General features: G+C 39.3%; 1 protein-coding gene across 3 annotated transcripts; it reads left to right on the top strand.

The window, feature by feature from the left end:
* Window positions 1-3,964: 3,964 nt before the first annotated feature.
* On the top strand, window positions 3,965-10,895 carry nansb (N-acetylneuraminic acid synthase b). 3 transcript variants are annotated; one of them, XM_017706740.1, is made up of 6 exons: window positions 3,965-4,169; window positions 5,647-5,862; window positions 6,922-7,021; window positions 8,313-8,467; window positions 9,017-9,283; window positions 10,077-10,895. In XM_017706740.1, exons 1-6 carry the CDS (start codon window positions 4,038-4,040, stop codon window positions 10,272-10,274), a joined length of 1,068 nt encoding a protein of 355 aa, XP_017562229.1. In that variant the 5' UTR covers window positions 3,965-4,037; the 3' UTR covers window positions 10,275-10,895. The 3 variants fall into 3 exon arrangements, with proteins under 3 accessions (XP_017562229.1, XP_017562230.1, XP_017562231.1); XM_017706741.2 differs by lacking the exon at window positions 10,077-10,895 and adding an exon at window positions 9,637-10,045; XM_017706742.1 differs by lacking the exon at window positions 6,922-7,021 and having other exon boundaries at window positions 8,414-8,467.
* Window positions 10,896-22,337: the final 11,442 nt, after the last annotated feature.

The raw sequence follows: 22,337 nt of genomic DNA, 5'->3' as shown, positions 1-22,337 counted from the left end.
GCCGGAACAGGGGCTGGGCCGGGGGCATTCCTGGCGTTCTGGGGTTGCTGCCCGGGCCCCCGCCGCCCCCGCCGCGGAGGGTGGCCGGTATGGCGGTGCCGGCCATGTGGCATTGTATGGTTGGGTGGGTGTGGGCGTCTGTGCGCCCGCGCGCATTCTTCCCTGGCGTGCGCCCTCGGACTCGTGTGCAGTCGTGCATGTTCCTCCCGTGTGTGCGCCCCCCCGCACGTGTGCACGTTCGTCCCATGTATGCGTCCATATACAAACTGTTACTGGCTGGCCTTTCCATTCGCCCCCACCTCATCTAGGGGGACGGGGGGGTGTATATATGGGTGGGTGTTTGTACATATTGGGGTGATGTGTATGTATATATGTGGGTGTATGTATGTATGTAGGAATGTATATAGGTGTGGAGGTATGTGTGCGCAGGTGTATATATAGGGGTGGAGGAATATAAGGGAGTGAAGGTATGTAGATGTATATATGAGGTTGAGTGTATGTGAGGACAGCTGGTTCTGGGTCGGGGGATTGTTGTCCCCGGTCCTCTCCCGGCTGCTCCCCTGTGGTTGCTACTTCCCCCCCAGATGGGGGGCGCCTTGGGGCTTCAGGGCCTGGCCTGGTACTCCGGCGTGACGGTTGGCCCGCTCCCCTGGGTGGTTGGGCTCCGGGGCGGCTCAAGGCCCCTCGGCGGGGATGGGGCCCTGCTGGGTGGTGGTTGGCTCTCGGGTGTATGAGGCGCTGGATCTTTGCTGCTGCCTCGTGATGGGGAGGGGCATCCTGGGGGCGGCTCTGGTTCCTCTGGTTCCCCTGGACCTGCGCTCCATGGCTGGGGGGGGTGCTGTCCGGAGTCCCCCTCTCCCTTCCGCTGGGGTGGGCATGCAGGGGTCACTGGGAGATACGGCCCAGGGTCTCCACTGCTCCTGGGGGGGGCCGCGGCGGGCGGGATTCCCTGGTCTTTCTCTGCCTTCCTCTGGCCTCTGGGGGGATGTTGTCGCAGCTTTCTGCCCTCGATATTGAGTGCATCTTGTGACAAATTTATACTGTACTGCACTCACAAACACACACACTCACATACACATACATCACAGTCATTTGTGTAGTATCTCCAAGTGCTGTACGTCTCAGGTACACTTTCTTCTCTTTTCTCAGGAGCAGCAGTTGGTGAACCATCGCCGTGGCATTTGCGCTGTGTTTTTCTTTTTTTCTGCCCTTATGTTATTTCCCTTTTTTACCCCCCCCCCCCCCCATCAAGTCTGGCATGATGCTAACACATTTTCATTAAAATATCAAATGTATAAACAAAATGAAATCAAATAATTAAAAAATAAATAAAGAAAAAGAAACACTGACAAGATGAGCCTATAATCTATAGTGCTCATTTTTGGAAAAGTAAATCTGTTTGGCACAGTAACGCAGTCTGACCATAATTCTGATTGCAAATCTGCCAGACAAGACAGGCAAAAAAAAAAAAAAAAAAAAAAGACAAAGAGTGATCCAAAATTCCCCCTATGAAAATAATGAAAGAACGAGACTTGTGTACCCTGCCCGGATCAGGGTTACCGGGGCCCCACCCTGGAGCCAGGCCTGGGAGAGGGGCTCGCCATCGAGCGTCTGGTGGCTGGGCCCAGCCCGAAGGCGTTACATGAGTCCCCCGTCCCATCGACCCACCACCAATGGGAGGGGCATTAGTAGGGGTTCGGTGCTTTGTGGATCGGGCAGTGTCTGAAGGCGTGGGCCTTGGCGTTCTGATCCTCGGTTGCTGAAACTGGCTTTTGGAACTTGGAATGTTACCTCACTGGTGGGGAAGGAGCCTGAGTTGGTGCGCGAGGTTGAGACATACCGGCTAGATATAGTCGGGCTCACCTCAACACACAGCTTGTGCTCTGGGTCCAATCTCCTTGAGAGAGGCTGGACTTTATTCTTTTCTGGGGTTGCCCATGGTGAGAGGCAACGGGCAGGTGTGGGCTTTCTCATAGCCCCTCGACTCGGTGCCTGTATGTTGGGGTTTTCTCCGGTGGACGAGAGGGTAGCTTCCCTACGCCTTCGGGTTGGGGAACGGGTCCTGACAGCTGTCTGTGCTTATGCACCAAAACAGCAGTTCAGAGTACCCAGCCTTCTTAGAGTCCTTGGCTGATCTGGAGAAGATCTGTGTGGAGGAATGGGCCAAAATCCCTCCTGCAGTGTTTGCAAACCTGGTGAAAAACTACAGGAAACGTTTGACCTCTGTAATTGCAAACAAAGGCTACTGTACCAAATATTAACAGTGATTTTCACAGGTGTTCAAATACTTATTTGCAGCAGTAACACACAAATAATTTATTTAAAAAATCATGCATTATGATTTCCGGATTTTTTTTTAGATTATGTCTCTCACAGTGGACATGCACCTAAGATGAAAATTTCAGACCCATCCATGATTTCTAAATGGGAGAACTTGCAAAGTCGCAGGGTGTTCAAATACTTATTTTCCTCGCTGTAAGTGCACATGGCACCAGGACACCCTAGGCCGCAATTCAATGATTGACTTTGAAGTCGTGTCATCGAATAACAGGCATGGGTCAGAACCAGAAGACGAAGAAGGATCATAATCATAACACATGATCATAGTGATCATAACAGGTGAGGTGAACTAAACAATAGGGCATGGCTGAAAATGTAGTCAAAAAGGCAGGCAATATAGTCCAAAACACACAGAGCAAAAGTCCAAGGCAGATGTACAAAAGGGATAAGCAAAAAACAGAGTGAGTAAACAGGCAAAAGTTCAAAAACCTCAAACATAATCAGATAAAGCCTGGGCTTAAAAGCTATCTAAAAACAACATGTAATACTTAGTATTCAAGGGACTGTGAGCGGTGATAGGTCGGCACATGATGATCAACCATCACGTGATCCCCGTTAGTGATGTGGGCATTGTAATCTTAATCCGAGTCTGAGTCAAAGGGAGGTTGAGAAGTCACCTGACCTCCTGAAGGTGTCTGGGTAATGTAGGTGTTTGCTTCCTTCTGAGAGTTTGTGCAAGGCATGACAGCTAAAAGTTTTTTGCACAACAATATATAGTTATTCTATGATCTGTGACTACAATAACTCTGTCAGTGGCAAATTTATTAAATACTTCATTTACAATCCACCACTGGAGAACGATTATTGGATCAACAATTTACGAGCTTAAATATTCATTTTTGTGACCGTTCATGTTGTCTTTTTGTGTTAAAGTTAGAAGATGTTAGACTTGTGCCCAGAAAACTTTAACAGAGTCGGGGCAATAACTGATTAACATGATAAATTCTATAATGAGTAACAGGCCTTTTTTTCCTTACTGTCCAGAGAAAAGCTACTTCTCTGTGCAGTATGCGATTATTTACTTTAAAAAAAATAATGGTACAGTAAATGTCAATTATATTAATACAAAAAGTGATGAGTTCACATACCTGGTTTAGCTAATAAAGTACTAATAAAGTTATTATTATTATTATTATTATTATTATGTTAAATCAGATGTAATAGAGATGGATTTCAATAAATCTGTGACGGCTGGAGACTTATTTTTCAAAATTATATTTTACGTTTTACTGTCACATCTACTGTAATGATATATGCTATTTTTAAAAGGGCAAACAATTATTGGCAAAATAAATGGTTTTAAACAATAGGCTAAGGTTCCTTTTTTGTACAGTACTGTGTATTCTATGTTTCTCTTATATTCACCTATGTATGCTTGCGCATTATTTTAAAATGTACTGAAGTTCTCTAGTGTACATTCAAGCTTCCTGAGTATGTACATTTTAGGGAAATTAAAAAAGATAACTACATGAAATAAATAAAGGTCCACTTTATTCCACTTTATCACATAATTCACATGTCTTTTGAAGCAAATATTGACGATGGGAGTGTGGGAAGAGTAGGGGTGGAACTTTTGAGGTCTATAAATTGGCACTTGACCTTGGTGAAAGCCCCTTCAGTTAGCATCAGCTCAGTAGTGAGAGGATCTCAGCACACAGTATCAAAGCCTCAAAATTAATTCATAATCAATTTTGAAGATGCCAGTTGAGTTCGAACTTTGTCCAGGAAGAAGGATCGGGGGCTCCAACCCCTGTTTCATCATTGCAGAGATCGGTCAGAATCACCAAGGAGACATTGAGATTGCCAAGAAACTGATTCGCATGGCTAAGGTATTGTAGTGGACTATGGTTTATGAGGTTTGCAATTCTATGAGCTTTTTTACCTTTAACTCTTATAAAAACTGTGTTAATTATATATTCAGCAGTGAACTGGAACTGTAGCTATAAACTACCATCACACACAACTTGTTGTAATGGATCTGTACATATAAATGAATCAATCAACATGCCCTGTTGAGTGCAGAGTTCTAAACCTCCTCTGGCATTAACATCAGCATGATCCCATCAGCACAGCGCCACTGTGTCCTAATGCTTCAGCAGACCAAAACATTTTGAACAATTGCATACTTCCAACTTTGTGGGAAAGGTTTGGGGAAGGCCTTTTTCTGTTCCAGCATGTCTGAGCCCCAGTGCACAAAGCAAAGTCCATAAAGGCATTGTTTGGTGAGTTTGGTGTGGAAGAAAAATGGCCTGTCTGCACAGAGTCCTGACTTCAACCCTATCAAACACCTTTGGGATGAACTAGATCAGAGATTAGAGATGACTGGAACTAAGGGGCCTAGATCAACCCCTAAAAACAACCCTATAGTGTTATCAGCTGGTATTAGTATTGGCTGGTATTGTGTAGTGTCTGTGAAGTGACTAATCATGTAATTACGCTTCTCTATCTGGCAGTCTGATGGATGAGTCTCGGTTTGGCAAACACCAGGAGAACATTACTTGGCCAACTGCACTGTGCCAAAGGCAAAGTTTGACAGAGGAGGAATTTACGGCACTCTTATCCAGAGTAAGACAGACACTCTTATCCAGAGTAACTTACAAAGGCCGTGTTAGAAGTCTTGCCCACTACACAATACCAAACAATACTAATACCAAGAGATAACAATATGGGGTAGCTTTTTAGGGGGTTGGACTAGGCCCCTTTGTTCCAGTCAAAGGAAATCTTAATGCTTCAGCATACCAAAAGATTTTAGAAAACAGTATACTTGAACACCTTTTGGATGAACTACAACAGAGATTGTAAACCTGGCCCTCTCATCCAACATCAGGCTGACCAGACGCAATTGGTCTTTTGGATGAACGGGTAAAAATTCCCACAGACACACTTCAAAGTCTTGCAGAAAGCTTCTCAGCAGAGTGGAAGCTGTTATAGCTGCAAAGGAGGGATCATTTCCAAGTTAATGCCTATGGATTTAGAATGGGATGTCATAAGACGCTTCTCTATCTGGCAGTCTGATGGACGAGTCTGGGTTTGGCAAACACCTGGTATTGTATGTGCAATGTGCAGGTCTCCCAATACTTCTGTCCGTATAGTGTACATCCAAAAATGAAGATACCTGCAGTCCATAAACAAGCATGTAACAAAACACAAGACATACAATGTACTTACCCACAGTTTTTGCTGTATTGACAATCACTCTCCATCCTGGATCAGATCATTTTGCATCAACCAGTTTCTGACAGTCACTGTCTACTTATAACTCAGATAATATATTCTCTCTTCCTCTTTCTCCACCTGCACACCTAGGACTGTGGAGCAGACTGTGTTAAGTTCCAGAAAAGTGAGCTTGAGCACAGGTTTACTAAGCGTGCACTAGAGCGCACATACATCTCCCCTCATTCATGGGGAAACACATATGGAGCCCACAAGCGCCATCTAGAGTTCAGTCACGAACAGTACAGGGAACTGCAGCAGTTTTCCAGAGAAGTGGGAATTTTCTTCACTGCATCAGGAATGGACGAGGTAAGGAATTATTATGGGAAAAATTATAACTCACAAAAGCAAAACGTTCTACAGCAGGACTCAAAGCAAAATGAAAATTAAATTTTTTAAGGCAGGGCCAGCACAAATGTGGCCTGTGGGTCAAAACTGATCAATTATGCCAACGTATTTCTGGCTCATGTAAATATTGAAAAAACTGACAGTATTACTTATATTTCACCTAAATACATCTGCATATAGTTTAAGAGATTGACATATCCGTGCATAACGTCACTGTCCGAAACAAACAAGCAAAAAAAAAAAAAAACAAAAACAGGAGATGGCAATTTTATTCCAGTTCTGCACTTCTATGTATCCCTTCATCATGACATTTTCACACAATGTAAATGACTGATCTTGTGTTTAAACAATTGATTAAAAAAAATCACATGCATTGCTCATATATTTTACATGTATTTTAACATGAGCAAGTACATCTTCTTTCATATGGGAAGGCCTTTTAAATTGAATACCACACTCTCATTCAGAACTTCTGAAAGAATTTTGTATCATTGAAATATTTTAGTAACAAAATACAGTGTGAATATTATAGATTTACACACACACACACACACACACACACACACATATATATATATATATACATATATATATATATATATATATATATATATATATATATATATATATATATATATATATGTATATATGTGTGTGTGTGTGTGTGTGTGTGTGTGTGTGTGTGTGTGTGTAAATCTATAATATTCTGAATGAGAGTGTGGTATTCAAATCAAAAGGCCTTCCCATATGAAAGAAATGTACTTGCTCACTGGAATTAAATTGCCATCTCCTGTTTTTTTTTTTGCTTGTTTGTTTCGGACAGTGACGTTATGCACAGATATGCCAATCTCTTAAAATATATGCAGATGTATTTAGGTGAAATATAAGTAATACTGTCAGTTTTTTCAATATTTACATGAGTCAGAAATATATATATACACACACACACACACACATATATATACATACATACATACACACACACACACACAAACTTTTTAACCAAGTGTTTTAACACAGATGGCTATGGAATTCCTACATGCAATCGATGTACCCTTCTTCAAAGTGGCCTCTGCAGACACAAGTAACATCCCTTACCTGGAAAAGACTGCCAAGAAAGGTGCACTTGCATTGTTTGTTTTTATTTTCTAGCAAGGTGGTTATTATCAAAGCACCTTTTCACTTTCCACCTGCAAACTGACTAAACCTGTGTTTTATGGAATCATGCAGAAAAGTTTTTTCAAGCAGAAGTACAAGTATAATCAAATGTAATATTTAAGAGCAATAAATGTCATATTTACAGTCCCTGACAGAAGTTCTGTCACTTATCCATGTTGTGGAAACAAAAGCTTATAACTGACTTTAAATTCATCCACTGGTTTTAGAAATGACTCATATGAAAGCTGAAACCCTCCCAAATGAGGTTTAAATTACAAAAATAAATTTGCTTCACTGCAGAAATATTGATCATTTAATGAACACAGAAAGGTCAGATTTTGGCAAGACAAAAGTTTTGTCGCCTTGTCATATAATGCACCCAATCCTAGTTTACAGCCTCACCTGTGCTCACTAATTGATCGGTTAATTAGTGGGTGTGTATAAAAAGAACCCCAGCACCCCAGACCTTCACTTGCCAAAACATGCCAAAAATCCACCCTGCGACCGAAGCCTTGATTATCAAGAGGCTGAAGACCAGATCCACTGCAGAGGTAGCTGGCACCTTTAATGTGCCTCAGCGTCAAGTACAAAGAATTAAAAAAAGATTTGAAGAGACTGGGGATGTTTTTGACAAGCCCAGGTCCGACAGACCCCGCAAAAGAACTGCTCAGGAGGAACGTTTGTTGGTTAGAAAATCCAAAGCCAGCCCCTCTTCCACTGCAGCAGAGCTCCACCAGGCCTGGTCACCTCAAGTCCCTGTGTCAACTAGAACAGTTTGTAGGATTCTGTCTCGAAATGGCCTCCATGGTCGAATCAGTGCCCAGAAGCCAGCACTAAATAAAAGGCAATTAAAAAACCGTGTGGCATTTGCCAAGGCCCACAGCCTGCTAAACGAATGGACCCTGGAAAAGTGGCAGAAGGTGGATTTCTCAGATGAATCTTCAGTATGGATCCAAGATTCACCCAGAAAACAGTTAAGTTTGGTGGTGGAAAGATCATGGTCTGAGGTTGCATTCAGTATGGGGGTGTGCGAAACATTTGCAAGGTGGAAGGCAGTATCAATAGCCTAAAATATCAAGAGGTATTAGCTACCTCTTACATTCCCAATTATAAAAGGGGTCAAATTTTACAGCAGGATGGTGCTCCATCTCATACATCCATCTCTACATCAAAGTTGCATTTCATGGCAGTTTGGTGCAACTGTCTTATAGATGTATAAGTCCAGCTCAGCACATGCGGTCTAATGTCCCCAGGTCGGCCTATGGTGATATCCAGTGGTATGCAGTCTATGGAGACCATGCGCTGTGTTTATCGGACAGTGAAGAAGCATAACTCAAACTTCACTATTTTGCAGTGCACCAGCGCCTATCCACTGCCCACAGAGCACGCCAACCTACGCATCATCACCGTAAGAGTCCTTCACTCTTTCACTATGAAGTTTCAGGGACAAACTGTTGGGCACTTTATATTAAAATTTAATCATAGAGTTATCTTTCAAAATAGAGATGGAAGCAGCTCAAAATGTTTGCAGGGGTGCTACAATGTGCAACAAGCACATATTGCTGTTGTTTTACAATTTGATACATTTTCAATACATAATTTAAAAAGAATGCTTTATTATATTATTAAAATGCATTGTTTTTACATAATAATAATAATGATTATTACTATTACTAATTATTATTACTATTATTATTTGTGGTAATTTAAGAATATGAAATCTAACTGTACACAACCCCATATAGAAAAAATGAATATTAACATGCATATGGTGACACCCCATCTCACTTGCTTTGTCTCAGCTATTCCCCGACTACTGCTATCATGTCATTGAGTTGTCCTGTTCTCATTTATTTCTTACTCCTGCACTGCATCCTTAAAATATAGCAAGCAGAGTAGAACAGGATAGAATTATCATTATTTTCTGATGCAATGCTATTTCTTTTCTCCAATACAGGAATTCCAGAAGGAATTTCCTGACATTCCGATCGGCTACTCTGGCCATGAAGGGGGCATCAGTGTGTCTGTAGCTGCTGTAGCCCTGGGGGCAAAGGTTGTGGAGCGGCATGTAACCCTAGACAAGAGCTGGAAGGGCAGTGACCACGCAGCATCACTAGAGCCAGGCGAGCTGGCAGCACTGGTGCGAGAGATCCGTACAGTGGAGCTAGCTCTGGGCTCTCCAGTTAAACAGATGCTGCCCTGCGAAGCGTCCTGCCACAAAAAGGTCAGAAATTACAGTAACACCTGCAAGTAAGAACATATCTGCAAGTTCACTGCTGTAGCAAAGCCTGCATTTCCGCTATCCTTTTCAAGTTATCAAATCATTTCCATATAATTAAACTAACGTACACTTCTGTGTAGCAGGGCAGACGTGCTTGTAAATAATGACAAAGCTGCTTCTACATGATCAGCCATAACATTAGATGTAAATGGTTAAATAAGTCTGACCAGCTTCTTTCAATAAAAGACAAATTTCGCTAATTTTTCAATTTCAATCAGTCAGTTTCTGCATAATTCAGACATTCAGAGTGATTTAACATAAAATGGTAGTAGAAAAATTTGCTGACTTCTTTACAGTGATCGTGATAGGAACCAGGAACCAGGGGGTCTACAGCAACATTGGCAAAACAAACACAGTGCCATCAGTGAACCTTCACATCATATGAGGTTTTATGTGTAATATTGATAGTAAATCTGCTGGAATGGAAATTCTGCTATTTTACCTTATAGCTCCCTGCATTTATCACCCGTGAATGTACTTGGAGGAAAAAATCCCTCAGGCATCAGGAAATATGTATGACAGTATATTATTACATAAAACAATGTAAACAATTCTGACTTTTTGAATTTTTTAGAACAGAGCATTTCACATTAAACCCTTCAAAATGATTGTGTTTAACCATTTAATTGTGCAGAAATTGTGAAACATCAGTGGGATTCCCCCTCAAGACCACTGTAGCAATGCTAATACATCTGGTAGTCAGCTGTGAAACTTTATTTCAAATCATCTGTTTCAGTTGGGCAAGTCCATTGTAGCGAGGAAGGCAATGCAAAAGGGTACAGAGTTAACCCTTGATATGCTGGGAGTTAAAGTGGCAGAACCACAGGGAATACCAGCAGAGAAGATCTTCAAACTGGTGGGTAAGACCATCACAGTGGAACTACAGGAGGATGACCCCATCGCCAATGACATGATCATGATCGCTAATGACTGACCTTCACTTGGATTTATTCATCATTAGTGAGTTAATAGAGTTAACAGTTAACTCAACATAGAGAATGTCTGGTTTCGTACTATAAAAGTTTAGCTTTTCTTAAATTGTATTTTTTTTTTGGTGCCCGTTTAGTATATTTACCATAAAATATAATCATGGTGAGTTCTTCAACTGCAGTTCAGTGGGATCAACATAACTGGTTGCATAGAGAGTGATTTTTGGTGATGGTTAACATAGTGAATGATCTGAAATTAATCATTTAATTTCTTTAAGAGTCATTTCTTTAAGCCTACGTTCGACCAGGTAATGAAACTGTATAGTATCTTCAAGCACTTTATAATGTATTAGAAGGTGCTTGGTCATATAGCACACTGCTCCAGTATACTGTTTCTTTTTCTTGAGGTTAATTTATAGGATTTGTGTGATTTTGTGTACCTTTGTCACCTTTCATCTCTCTATTCCTTGTATATAATACGGTGTTTTTGCTATGCATTCGTATTAAAGTACTATTAATACTGGCTGAAATGGGTCACACTATTTCTCCTTAATATCTCTGTGGTGTCTCCCAGACAACAAGAAGATCAGATAGAAAAATAAAGGAGATTTTGCCACCCATCCTCATACTGAAGTGAAGTGATAACGTTTTTTCACAAAACGTGCATTGCACGGTTCTGGCATTCAGTGCTGAAACGGGTTATAGGGAAAATCCTCATTACAATGGAAAGAAAGTAGTTCACAATGGTCTGATGTAAAACAGTTCATTCTGGAGGAATTATCAGATTCAGAATTGTTCATAGTGTTGGGGATGGTCACCAGACATCCACCTCTAAAAGCTCCCATAAAGACACTGTTTTCAACAGATCTGAGATATGCTTTTAGCCTAAAACAAAACTTTTAAATGAATTAACTGCAGAAAGGTACTGGCATAAGATACCAACCAGTGTAAAGACTCAGAGCACTACTCTATAATGAACCATTTTACAGTGAACACATTTAAATGACTTAATTCACATCTCAACAATTGTATTATGCAGAAACTTAAAAAAAAATTATGGAATTCCCCTTCAACTAGCAAACCAACTGGCTGTTCTCTTTCACAAACAGAACAATGCCAAGAAAATCCAACACAAAAATACATCTTAGTGATAGTCGGGCCTAATGTATGATTGATGAATGCAGCCAATGCATTTTAGGCATTTCTCCAGAATACGTTTTTTTTTTTTTTTTTAATTTAACTCAATGTTTCATCAAAATTATTTTCTTTAACTAAATGTAAAAAAGAAACTTGCTGCAGAGACTCATTTGATATTGTCAGTTTAATAGTGTAGCCCTAATATACACACTATATCCTATGCTGCATCAGAGGCCTGTGCTATATCAGTCAAAAACAAATGTAAGAATGTTTTACGTTAAATAGTAGACTCGTTCTTTTACTCTAATTGGTTAACTACCGGACAGAAGGGAGTGGAACACTAGAACTGAAAATACAGCTTATTTTCTGAATGTACCAAAACAGCAATATTTCATTTCTAATCCCTGTAATAAAGAATATTACAGGGATTAGAAAGGAAATAGAACAAAAGAATAAAGCACTGACTAGGCAAATTCTTGGAAAGTACAAAAAAGAACAAATGAAATGTATGAATAAACTAGGAGCAGGTGCTGGTGTTCTGATGATGCGGGTCTAGGCAAAGAAGCCGGCGATATGATTGTGATACTTCTTGCTCGTTTCTGATGTGGATGGAGTTGTGAATAGCTTTTGGAACTACTGAAGAATTCACTTAGGAGAAACAAAGCCATACACCTCCATCTGCTAGCCTTTGAAAGCAGACCCCCTGCAGGCCACAAAGTGATGAGCAAACGGTTATCTTTCTTTAAACACTGAGACAGGGAGCCTTGTAAACACTTGGAGTCACTCTGTACAGGAAAGAACTCTTTCTGTAATACATGCTAGCTGGAAGCATTACATGCTGACACTATTATAATGAAACATAATTGCCGCTGCCTTAGCCGAGACACATATTCCATATTTAGGGTCTGTGCATGAGCTGTCTTAAAATGTGCAAAATAAAATTCATAGTGCTTTACTGATCTTTTGCTCATGCTTGTCTCAGAAAAAGGGTGTTTTCTTTAGGAACTACACCTAAGACTTACATGCCACTATCAAGATTATGTTGTATATTCTCTCATTGCCAGCTGGTCCATCTGTCATATTAAATAGACAGTAAATGAGACTGTGTTTGTCACAACTGCCATACGCACACTGATGAAAAAAATGAGATCATGCAGGCCGAGACATCTACACACAAGATGTTTATCTTGTAGCATAAATGATAGCACAAGAGTAATTTGTCCTTTCATTATTTTGTCCATTAGCAGAGAAAAGGCAATTCTAAAATAGTGCTCTGTGACCAACTGAGCCCTTACAAAGAACAACTGTATATGTGACATTTTTTGTAAAAATCATACAAGTATACTATGACATTGTTTTAAACTCTGTATTTAAAATAAATGGGTCACTAAAATGTAAATAAAGCATAGTTTGTCTATTTTTATGTACAAAGCTGCAAAAAATGCAAAAATGACATGGTTAATATATGATTTCGTTGGAGGGGCTCTCAACAGGTTTAAAGAAGTGGGTGAAACTGGGGGTAACCCCAAATATATCCAAGACAACTTGTATAAATCTCAAATATAGATGGAATTAAATGTGTATGTGCAGCAAACTTCTTAAGTGATATCACATAACATTAACCCAACGTGGATGGAAAGGAGGAAGATTTTTGCCTCTTTTTTACATGGGTGATGGCTGCTTCTTGCAGTCCCTCCCGCACCACCAATCCCCAAATCAAGCCCTAATAATGACATTCTAGTCTATAAAATAGCAGCATCTCTGTTGCTAGGCTGTTAGAAGTACACTGTGGAAGATTCCCTTTGGTAAATTTTTAAGAGAAAACTATATAAAGTACCAGCAATCAGGAGACATCAGGGGTCCACTAACCATATGACTCTGCATATTATTAATAATTACTAAAAATATTATTAAAAATTATTTAAAATTATAAATGCAAATTAATATGAAACATTTCAATAAATCAAATCCAAATGTTCAAACATGTTCAAAAGCAAATACTGTGATAGTGATTTTATCTGTACCACACAGTGCTATCCAAACACTTTTCTGAAAAATGCACAAGATTTCTTCACTCAAAGCTGCAGTTACTCACTAACACCACCTGCTGGACAAAACCTCCTTAAGCCAACAGCGGCTCTTAGAAAAAAGTGTGATTTCACACATTAATGCTCAATTTTGTCCACATGCATTGTGAAAATTCACAGTTTGTTAAGGCATTTTACAAAATGACTGCTACAGAGCATCAAACCACATGTTGTCAATCATGGAATATCCACTAAAATATGTAATTTAATCCATCTGTATTCAACGTTTTCACAATGACCTAAGAGTAAAGTAGGTCATACCAGTGACTTCAGCTAAAAGCTTCATATGAAATCATGAGCTTAATGAGTAAATTTCTGATAACTCACAGATAAAGACACAGTGGACTTACCATGTGCGTTTCATAGATCCTCAAAAACAGGTAAAAGAAAGCCAAGTGATGTCATCAGTGTGATTTTTTTTCTTCAAAATCCATTTTTTTTTGTTATGTGGTAACACCGGTGACAAACGTCCTGGGAAGTCATATTTTATAATATTTATTTGGCATTTGTTTTCTTTATGTGATTTTATTAATATATTTCACAGTCATGTATAGAGTATTGTAGTTCAAATTGAAGAAAAGCATGTTTTTTCATTCAAAATATGGCTTCACCCTTTACAAATGACTGTGGGGACAAGCACTTCTGTGGTGCTTGTAATTCTAGATAATTGATTTAAAGACCAATATTGCTAAATTGATGACTCAATAAGGCGTAATTGTTAAAATAACTTATTGTTACATAAATATAACAATATAAATGCACAAATATGCACTAACTGTCTATACGTCCAATACACCTATAACACTTGCCTATGCACATTTTGTCTTGTCTTTTACTGTCTTTTGTCTTTGCAATGTTTACTATTTATCTTTTATTACTGCACTGGAAAAGCAGCCTGATAGTGTTTCGTTATACTGTACTACCCTGTATTGTATAATGACAAAGTCGAATTGAATTGAATAAAATAAAATTGTCATATAAATATATTGTAACCCTAACATGTTTTTCAGGCGTAATATATCTGCAAACGCCAGGGACAGAAAATGGACGTTTCTGTAGAATTTACATGCATTTAACCTGGGAAACAAAAACAGGTTTTGATACTTTTTTCTTTTTTTTTTAAGTGTACTTTTTCTTGAGTGTGGATTCAGGCTACTCTTCCCACTTGTGGTCTCTATTATGCTCTCTGTCAGGGCTGCTAAGTTTAACTGTTAACTTGGATGTTCTGTGGGTCATGCTGTGCAGTCAACTTCCCAAAAATTCTCAGAAGTCATTTATTTTATGAAATTTGTAGTGGAACACTGTTCCATCTGAGTCATCCCCATGACTGATTAAGTGAATGAGACTGACACAACTGGTTAGGCAGAGCTGCATGTTGAATGTTAACTCAGTCTATTAGACACCATTCCTTTACTTTCCATTACACTTCCATTGCTTCCATTACACGGCCTGTTCCAAACTCATGCACAGCAGTGCTTTATGTGCTCTCTCTCTCACCTCCTTAAATTACTTTCAGTTTGTTTAACTCCTCAGACACTGGCATCTGTCACGAAACTCATCAGCACCTCACAACTCCTCAGCATCAGAGGGTGGCAAGTGTTTTATGTGGCACAAAATCTCCAGTAAGGAATTTCGGCAATGTCCTTCTAATCTGGGGAAAAGCAATTTATTAGACGTCAAGAGGAGAGCTCTTTGTTGACTCTGAGAAGGATCTAGAAACTCTCTTTGCTTTGGGAGAAAGCAAATCGCTGAACGACTACAGCTTTAATATCCATCCTGGAAGAGACTGGGTTTTAGAGGATAAGGAGAAGCAGAGAAGAGCACATAATAAATTCCACACTGAGAAAATCAGTGCTAGGGTATATATGGAAGAAGCTTACTATAATCAGACCAAACTCTACTGCTATATCTTGCTAATGTCTTGTTCAGGCTTGTTCTAGCATAATGGCTCTCTCTGTTTGTTTGGTTTAAATATGAATGATTCACCAACAAAACAAGCCTAAACAAGCATAAACAGTAAATATTACAATGTTGAACTGCATCACTGAAAGGAGTCAGATGAAAAACCTTTTATAAAAGAGAATAATTTGCTGTAGTATGTAAATATATGAGTAAGTGCATATATGAAAACTAAGCTGCAAAAGCAGCCTAAATTCATTGTTTTTGTCATGTCATGAAGAGCAACGCAAAAGTCAGAGATCATTCAACTTCTAGTCAAAAGGGCCTTTATGTACAAGTTCTTGATTTCTCAGTCAGTGAAACTAGAAAGCAGATACAACCCCAATTCCAACAAAGTTGGGACATTGTGAAAAACAAATAAAACAGAATATGATGATTTGCAATTGAATACACTACAAAGACAAGATATTTAATGTTCAAAAGGATAAACTTTATTGTTTTTTGCAAATATTCACTCATTTTAAATTTGATGCCTGCAACATGTTCCAAAGAAGTTGGGATAGGGGCAACAAAAAACTGGGAAAGCTGAGGAATGCTCAAAAAACACCTGTTTAGAACATTCCACAGGTGAACAGGTTAATTAGAAACAGGTGAATGTCATGACTGGGTATAAAGGGAGCATCCCTGAACGAGTCCACATTTCAAATTGTTTTTGGAATCATGGACGTCGTGTCCTCCGGGCCACAGAGGAAAAGGACTGTCCGGATGGTTATCAGCGCAAAGTTCAAAAGCCAGCATCTCTGATGGTGTGGGGGTGTGTTAGTGCCCATGGCTTGGGTAACTTGCACATCTGTGAAGGCACCATTAATGCTGAAAGGTACATACAGGTTTTGGAGCAACATATGCTGCCATCCAAGCAACGTCTTTTTCAGGGACGTCCCTGCTTATTTCAGCAAGACAATGCCAAGCCAAATTCTGCACGTGTTACAACGGTGTGGCTTTGTAGTAAAAGAGTGTGGGTACTAGACTGGCCCACCAGTTTTTGGAACCCCCGATCAGTGAAAACGGGTGTGATCTATCCTGCAGAAGTAGTTGGAGTCGTAAACCAAAATGTATTTTGTCTTACACGTTTTCCCATCAATCAAATTGACCAACCATTTTAACTGCTTTTTACATCAGAACTTACACCTACTACAGGGTATGTATACGTTTTAAGTTAAAAAATAAAGCTACCTTGAAACTATGTTACTTGGTGCAAAAGGTTAAAAGGTCACGTGTTACAAAAGCCTGGCTTCATAGTAAAAGAGTGCGGGTACTAGACCGGCCTGCTTGCAGTCCAGACCTGTCTCCCATTGAAAATGTGTGGCGCATTATGAAGTGAAAATATGACAACGGAGACCCCGGACTGTTGAGCAAGTTGTACATCAAGCAAGAATGGTAAATAATTCCACCTACAAAGCTTCAACAATTAGTGTCCTCAATTCTCATTTGAACATTAAATATCTTGTTTTTGTAGTGTATTCAATTGAATATAGGTTGAAAAGGATTTGCAAATCATCGCATCATTTTCCAACTTCATTGGAATTGGGGTTGTATGTCATATCAAATCTTTCACTTTAACTTCCATCTTAAGTTGCTCCCAAAGAAGTCACTGACATTATGTTGCCTTATGTTGCCCCAACATTTATACAAGCAACTACCCAAACACACCATTACTGCCTTCAAATTTCTTCCTTGTGAATCTGAAATAACTGAAAAAAAAACAGGAGTTTCCAAAACTCAAGTGAAAAAGTTATTAAAAGCTAGAGTGAAAATAGAGCTCCTAACAACTGCCACTATCAGATAAATAGTAAAGCGTTCATCTTTAAGAGAGAGGGGAAAATCAAGCTCCACTCTTGCTTCAGATCTGAAAAAATCCAGGTCTGTCATTCCTTCCACTGTGAGAAGACAATTCAATGCTGATAAGTACAAAAAAATGTTGGTTACACTTTACTTGAACCCTACTACCCAACACCAACATCACCATGCCATTAGCATGTCATAGAGGATGTCATATATTGTCATGAGTTGTCATAACCGATGATGTCACACATGACAAAAATCATGACAACAGCAATAGTACATGAAACCGCAATATAACTGGACATAATCTGGACATAATCCACATATATTTATCAAAGCATACGACACCTGCCATGACATGTTTATGGCATGGTTATGTCAATGTTACATAGCAGGATTTAATTAATTCACTGGGAAGAAATTCATGCTACAGCTAGATAAGGACACCAAAAACACTGCTAAGAAGATCAAGTCCTACGTATCAAACAAAGAAAGTGCCTGAGAGGAAGAAAATCAACAGCCTTCTAAGACTGAACTGTAAAGATGTGCTGTAATAAAAGCAAAGGGTGCATATACTGCTTTTATTTTTATTTTTTTCTGACACTGAAAATGAAGAACATTTAGACTGCAAATAAAAAAAAATAAATTAAAGTGTGGTCTCTGACATTTGCATAGTATTGTGTATGTATATATTCATATACGCACATATATAAATACATATATACGTATATATACATGCACACACACCACAGTTTAGCCCTGCCTATTCATGCAGAAGTTACAACGTTTTCAGGACAGTTTGCTTTTAAATGTGGCAGTATGTAGGACGTAGCCAATCAGAACAGAGCTCATTCACATGTATCCGTCTTAAAGGCACAGCAAAATAAATACAATGCTTAAAATTTGCAGGATAAAGGGAAATTGCAAAATGAATGATGACTGCTTTCGGTACACAAACTCACACAATCATGACAAGTGAACAGAGAAAAATATATAACACAAAATAATAAATTCAAGATCTAGATTCAAAGTCCATTTTTTGGTTTGATTTGGTGAGCTTATTTTTTTAATAAGCAGAGTCTGTGCCATTTCCATTTAGTCAGGTACCAATGTCCTGTTCTTCAGACACCACTTGTTTTTTGGGCTTTTGCATGAAAGCACCCTTCACATAATGCTATCGGAGCTATGCAGTCACTAGAGTTGTGAGAGCTCACCACTCTATGCTACTGATCATAGCGCTGGGATGAAGAGTGGGCGATGGATAGTGTGAAATCCTTATTATGAAGCACTAGTTGCTAAGACACCCAGAGGAGCTGGCGATATCCATCTGTGTAGATGAATAATTATACCACAGTGGCAAAATCACTCATGAACAATTTGCTGAGAGGGAGAGGGGGAGGGGAGCAGTGTGCGGCTGGTGCACTGGACTGTCACACAAGCATATGCATGTCATTAAACAAATAAATAAGATCGCTCTGCCAAACTTTCAAAGTGATCTCAACAGCCAATTATGTAATCAAAACAAAAATGCACTGTTCTTGGCTATATTCTCAAAAAAATGGCTAAAGCTATATTGAAATTTATGTTCCAGTCTGGGAGAAGAAGAAAAGTGAAGTAATTGGTCTGCACCACTGGAATTAGCTTGTCAGCAGTAATGTCATGGATCCATCAGTCCTGAGGTTCCCCATCTTGTGTGTGGGGCAGTTGTACAGAGGCTGAATAAGAGAAGGTGACCTAGCTGTGACCTGACCACAACACGGTTAGAAGGGAGTGAGATCATCAGTGTTCAGACATGTCTGAATAACCAGTGTGAGCCAGCAGTAGCCCTGAGGAATGGCGTATTAAAGCACCTGAGTACTTGGTTGTTGCTTAGTTCTCTCTGCTTGCTGTCTATGACTGTTTTTCCAGCACAGTTTAAACATTTCATCTTGAGCTGGTTCCTCAAACTAGGCCTGTTTAATTGTTTTCTCTCTTGTTTGCTGTATGTTAAACTAATTGAATGTGAAATTTTTTTTTAGCAGTTTTCCAGTAAACAGCTGAGCAATAAAACATTAGGCAGAAAAGCTGTTTATTTAAAAATGCTCTGTGGAGAGTGCACAAAGGTTTTTTTTTCTAAAGGTAAATGCCATTGTGATGGTGTCTGGAGAATAGAGAGTGTGACCAAAGCTCTGCAGCCTCAAGGCGTCAAGCTGAGAGTGTAAGGGAAAGGTGAACTTTCAGGCAGTTGGCAGGTTTAAAATCAAAAACTACTCAAGCAGACTGCAAGTTGCTGAAATGTGTGTCATGTTGTTTTTTTTTTTTTTTTATATTTTATGAAGATTTTGCGGTTCTTGTGTCTTTACAGACTGTCAATATGATTTGATATTTCAACCTTGTGTCCTGGTTGCCTTAAAATCCTGGGCTCATTTATTTTCTAATAGTAAGTTAACAGAACAATAATCTGTGTTTTACATTGTTAACTCACTATTAGAAATTCAATTAACTCAAATGTGCAGTGATCGAACGAAATCAAATATGGGTAAAGACGTTTCAGCAATACATAAGCCCTTCATGACAAGTGACATTTTCAAATAGGCAACATTTATTATAAAGGTTGCATTTGCCAACATTGATGTAAATTGACATTTTTATCTGACATTAGGTTGTCGTGACACTTTCTGTAGTGAAATGACAGACTCTGTCACTCTAAGCGTATGTCACAGTGACATGTTGATTATATGACATAACTTGCTAAGTCAGGCTTGTTAAACAAAAGTAAGCACTGCCTGTAGCCCTTGGGTGAAGCAAGCTTTATTAAGACTAAAACACTGTTTACATCACGTCACTGTGATATACACTAAGATACAAAGGCAGTTGTGTCATTTCATCCCTGAAAGTGTCATGACAACCCAATGTCAGAAAAACTGTATCAGACATCGGTGTCATGTCAACCTGACATCTGTTGACAAGATCAGCCTTTATGACAGATGGCAGTTATTGGACTAAGCCTTTCTAAATGTGTATTTATGCCTATTTCAGTTGTCATGCTGAGCTTATGTAGATGTAATGTAGCCCTATGAACACTCCCCTACAGTCGTGTTTCTGAAGTTTCATAGAGGCACTACATTTAGTTTGTAACAGATGACTGCATGTATTCTTGGTCTCTGGTCTGAAGGAACCAGCCACAGCTGTGATTGATGATTTTTGACAGATGAGCAGCATGACATGATCCCAAAAGAAGGTTTGTTCCGCTACACACAGAGGAAATATCCAGGGGTCACAATCCACACTGTCAGCATGTATGATGTCACTTATATTGACCACTGGCAATCAGGAATGCCCAGCTCTCCTTAAGGCATCTGCTAAGCAGAAACTGGATAAAGTCCATGAGTCTTATTGCCTCCATCAGTTCTATCAGTTCCAGTTCGTCAGCTCCACAGCGATAATAACTTATAACAGTATTTTATGGCTACTTTCCTTAAAATTATGTAATGGAATTAGATCAAAATGAATAGATTTAAGTCACTGAAATAGACTTTTATATTTAAAGACAACGCAATTCATCTATTTAATTTTGCAGACTTTCCGCATGCCAGTCAAACAGCCCCACTGGTTCACTGAGTCATTTTTTTGTGTGCAGTATCTATTAATTAGGGATGCACAATGATTTGCACAATGATTCACACTGTGGTCTTTGGCATGGCCAAATGCAATCACTCCTTTTTACCAATCATTAACATCTACTTTCCACACACTGAACAAGACATTCACTGCACTGCACCAACTCTTCTCAATCTATGAATCCCATTTCACACCGCACAGGTATTTATAGCCTGGTCATCCTCAGGCAATGCCATCTGCAGGAGCCTGAAGTTATTACCACTTTAAACATGCAAGATGACTCATTTTTTGTCCAGGGAGCTTAATACTGGCATCAGACAGACAACTGATATTTCACGATGTATTTACTGAACTTAAGAAAAGCAGAATGTTTAAGTTATGTTGGGCTACTTTACTAATGTATCGAGAGCTTCATTCATTTTTATGTATTTCTCTACAATGCTAATCCAGGTGGATTTAGTCTTAATTTACAGTTTTTTTTTTATAAATGTTGATGTATCTGTATTGTATGGAGCCCCTAAGGGGCCGTGGTAAAAAGAAAAAAAAAAGTAAATGATATTGCATTCCTTCGCAAATGTTTTGCATTCCCTTGCATACAAAATGCGTTTCCTCACAAATGTTTTGCGTTACGGTTCAACTGTTTGCATTCGCTTGCAAAAGCTGTGCTTTGCTTAAGCTCAGAGATGGAGAAGCTCATTGAAATTATGTTGATCTTGGCTTGAAATATGAAGGGTTTCGTAGCATTGGAATCAATACATATACACATGAAAAATATATCTTTGCATCATCTATTGATATTTACTGCATTTATGCAAAATTGGAAAAAAACTAAAGCAATGAAACCCTGAACATTGTTTCAAATATATGTTTTCAATACCAACAGTTTTTGCTACTTAGCTGCAAAAGAAGTTGTGTTCAGTGGAATCGTACAGGCATGGTGAAAGACACATTCTCAACCATCAGGTTGTATCATCAGAACTTATGATTATATATTATTCACTAACTACTATATGTTATTGCATTATTCAGTAACTATGAATTATTTGGTGACTACTAATGTAAGGTATGTCACTGTTCAACTGAGGACCTAAAGTGCAGGCCTCTATACAGACCCTTAGGGCTTCATGCGTTAAGTGCGTCATATCACCATTTTAACGATTTAATGAGTCTTTTGGCTTAATGAATATCAAACAAAAAGCTGCTATTTGAATAGCCTGCTGCCATTTCTCAGCTGTGCTACCTGGCTTTTATTGCTTATACTCCAATTAATGCATCAGGGCCAGCGGGTACATGGCAGAGATCTCACCCAGCCTGATCACAGCGGCCTCTCTAATCCCATTAGAGAGAGAGAGAGGGAGAGAAAGGAAGGGAGAGAGACTGCACTTCCTTTCCACAAGTTTAGCTCTCTGAGAGTTCTTTAATTGGAGTTTGCTGGTTTGGGGCAGTAGTTTGTTGTGCAGGGTGATTTTATCCACGGTGTCTCTTTCATGGCTGGTAATTGCC

Source organism: Pygocentrus nattereri, chromosome 11 (genome assembly GCF_015220715.1).
Source record: "Pygocentrus nattereri isolate fPygNat1 chromosome 11, fPygNat1.pri, whole genome shotgun sequence".
NCBI lineage: Eukaryota > Metazoa > Chordata > Actinopteri > Characiformes > Serrasalmidae > Pygocentrus > Pygocentrus nattereri.
Note: the sequence above shows the minus strand (reverse complement) of the source record. Positions and strands in the feature narration are given on the sequence as shown.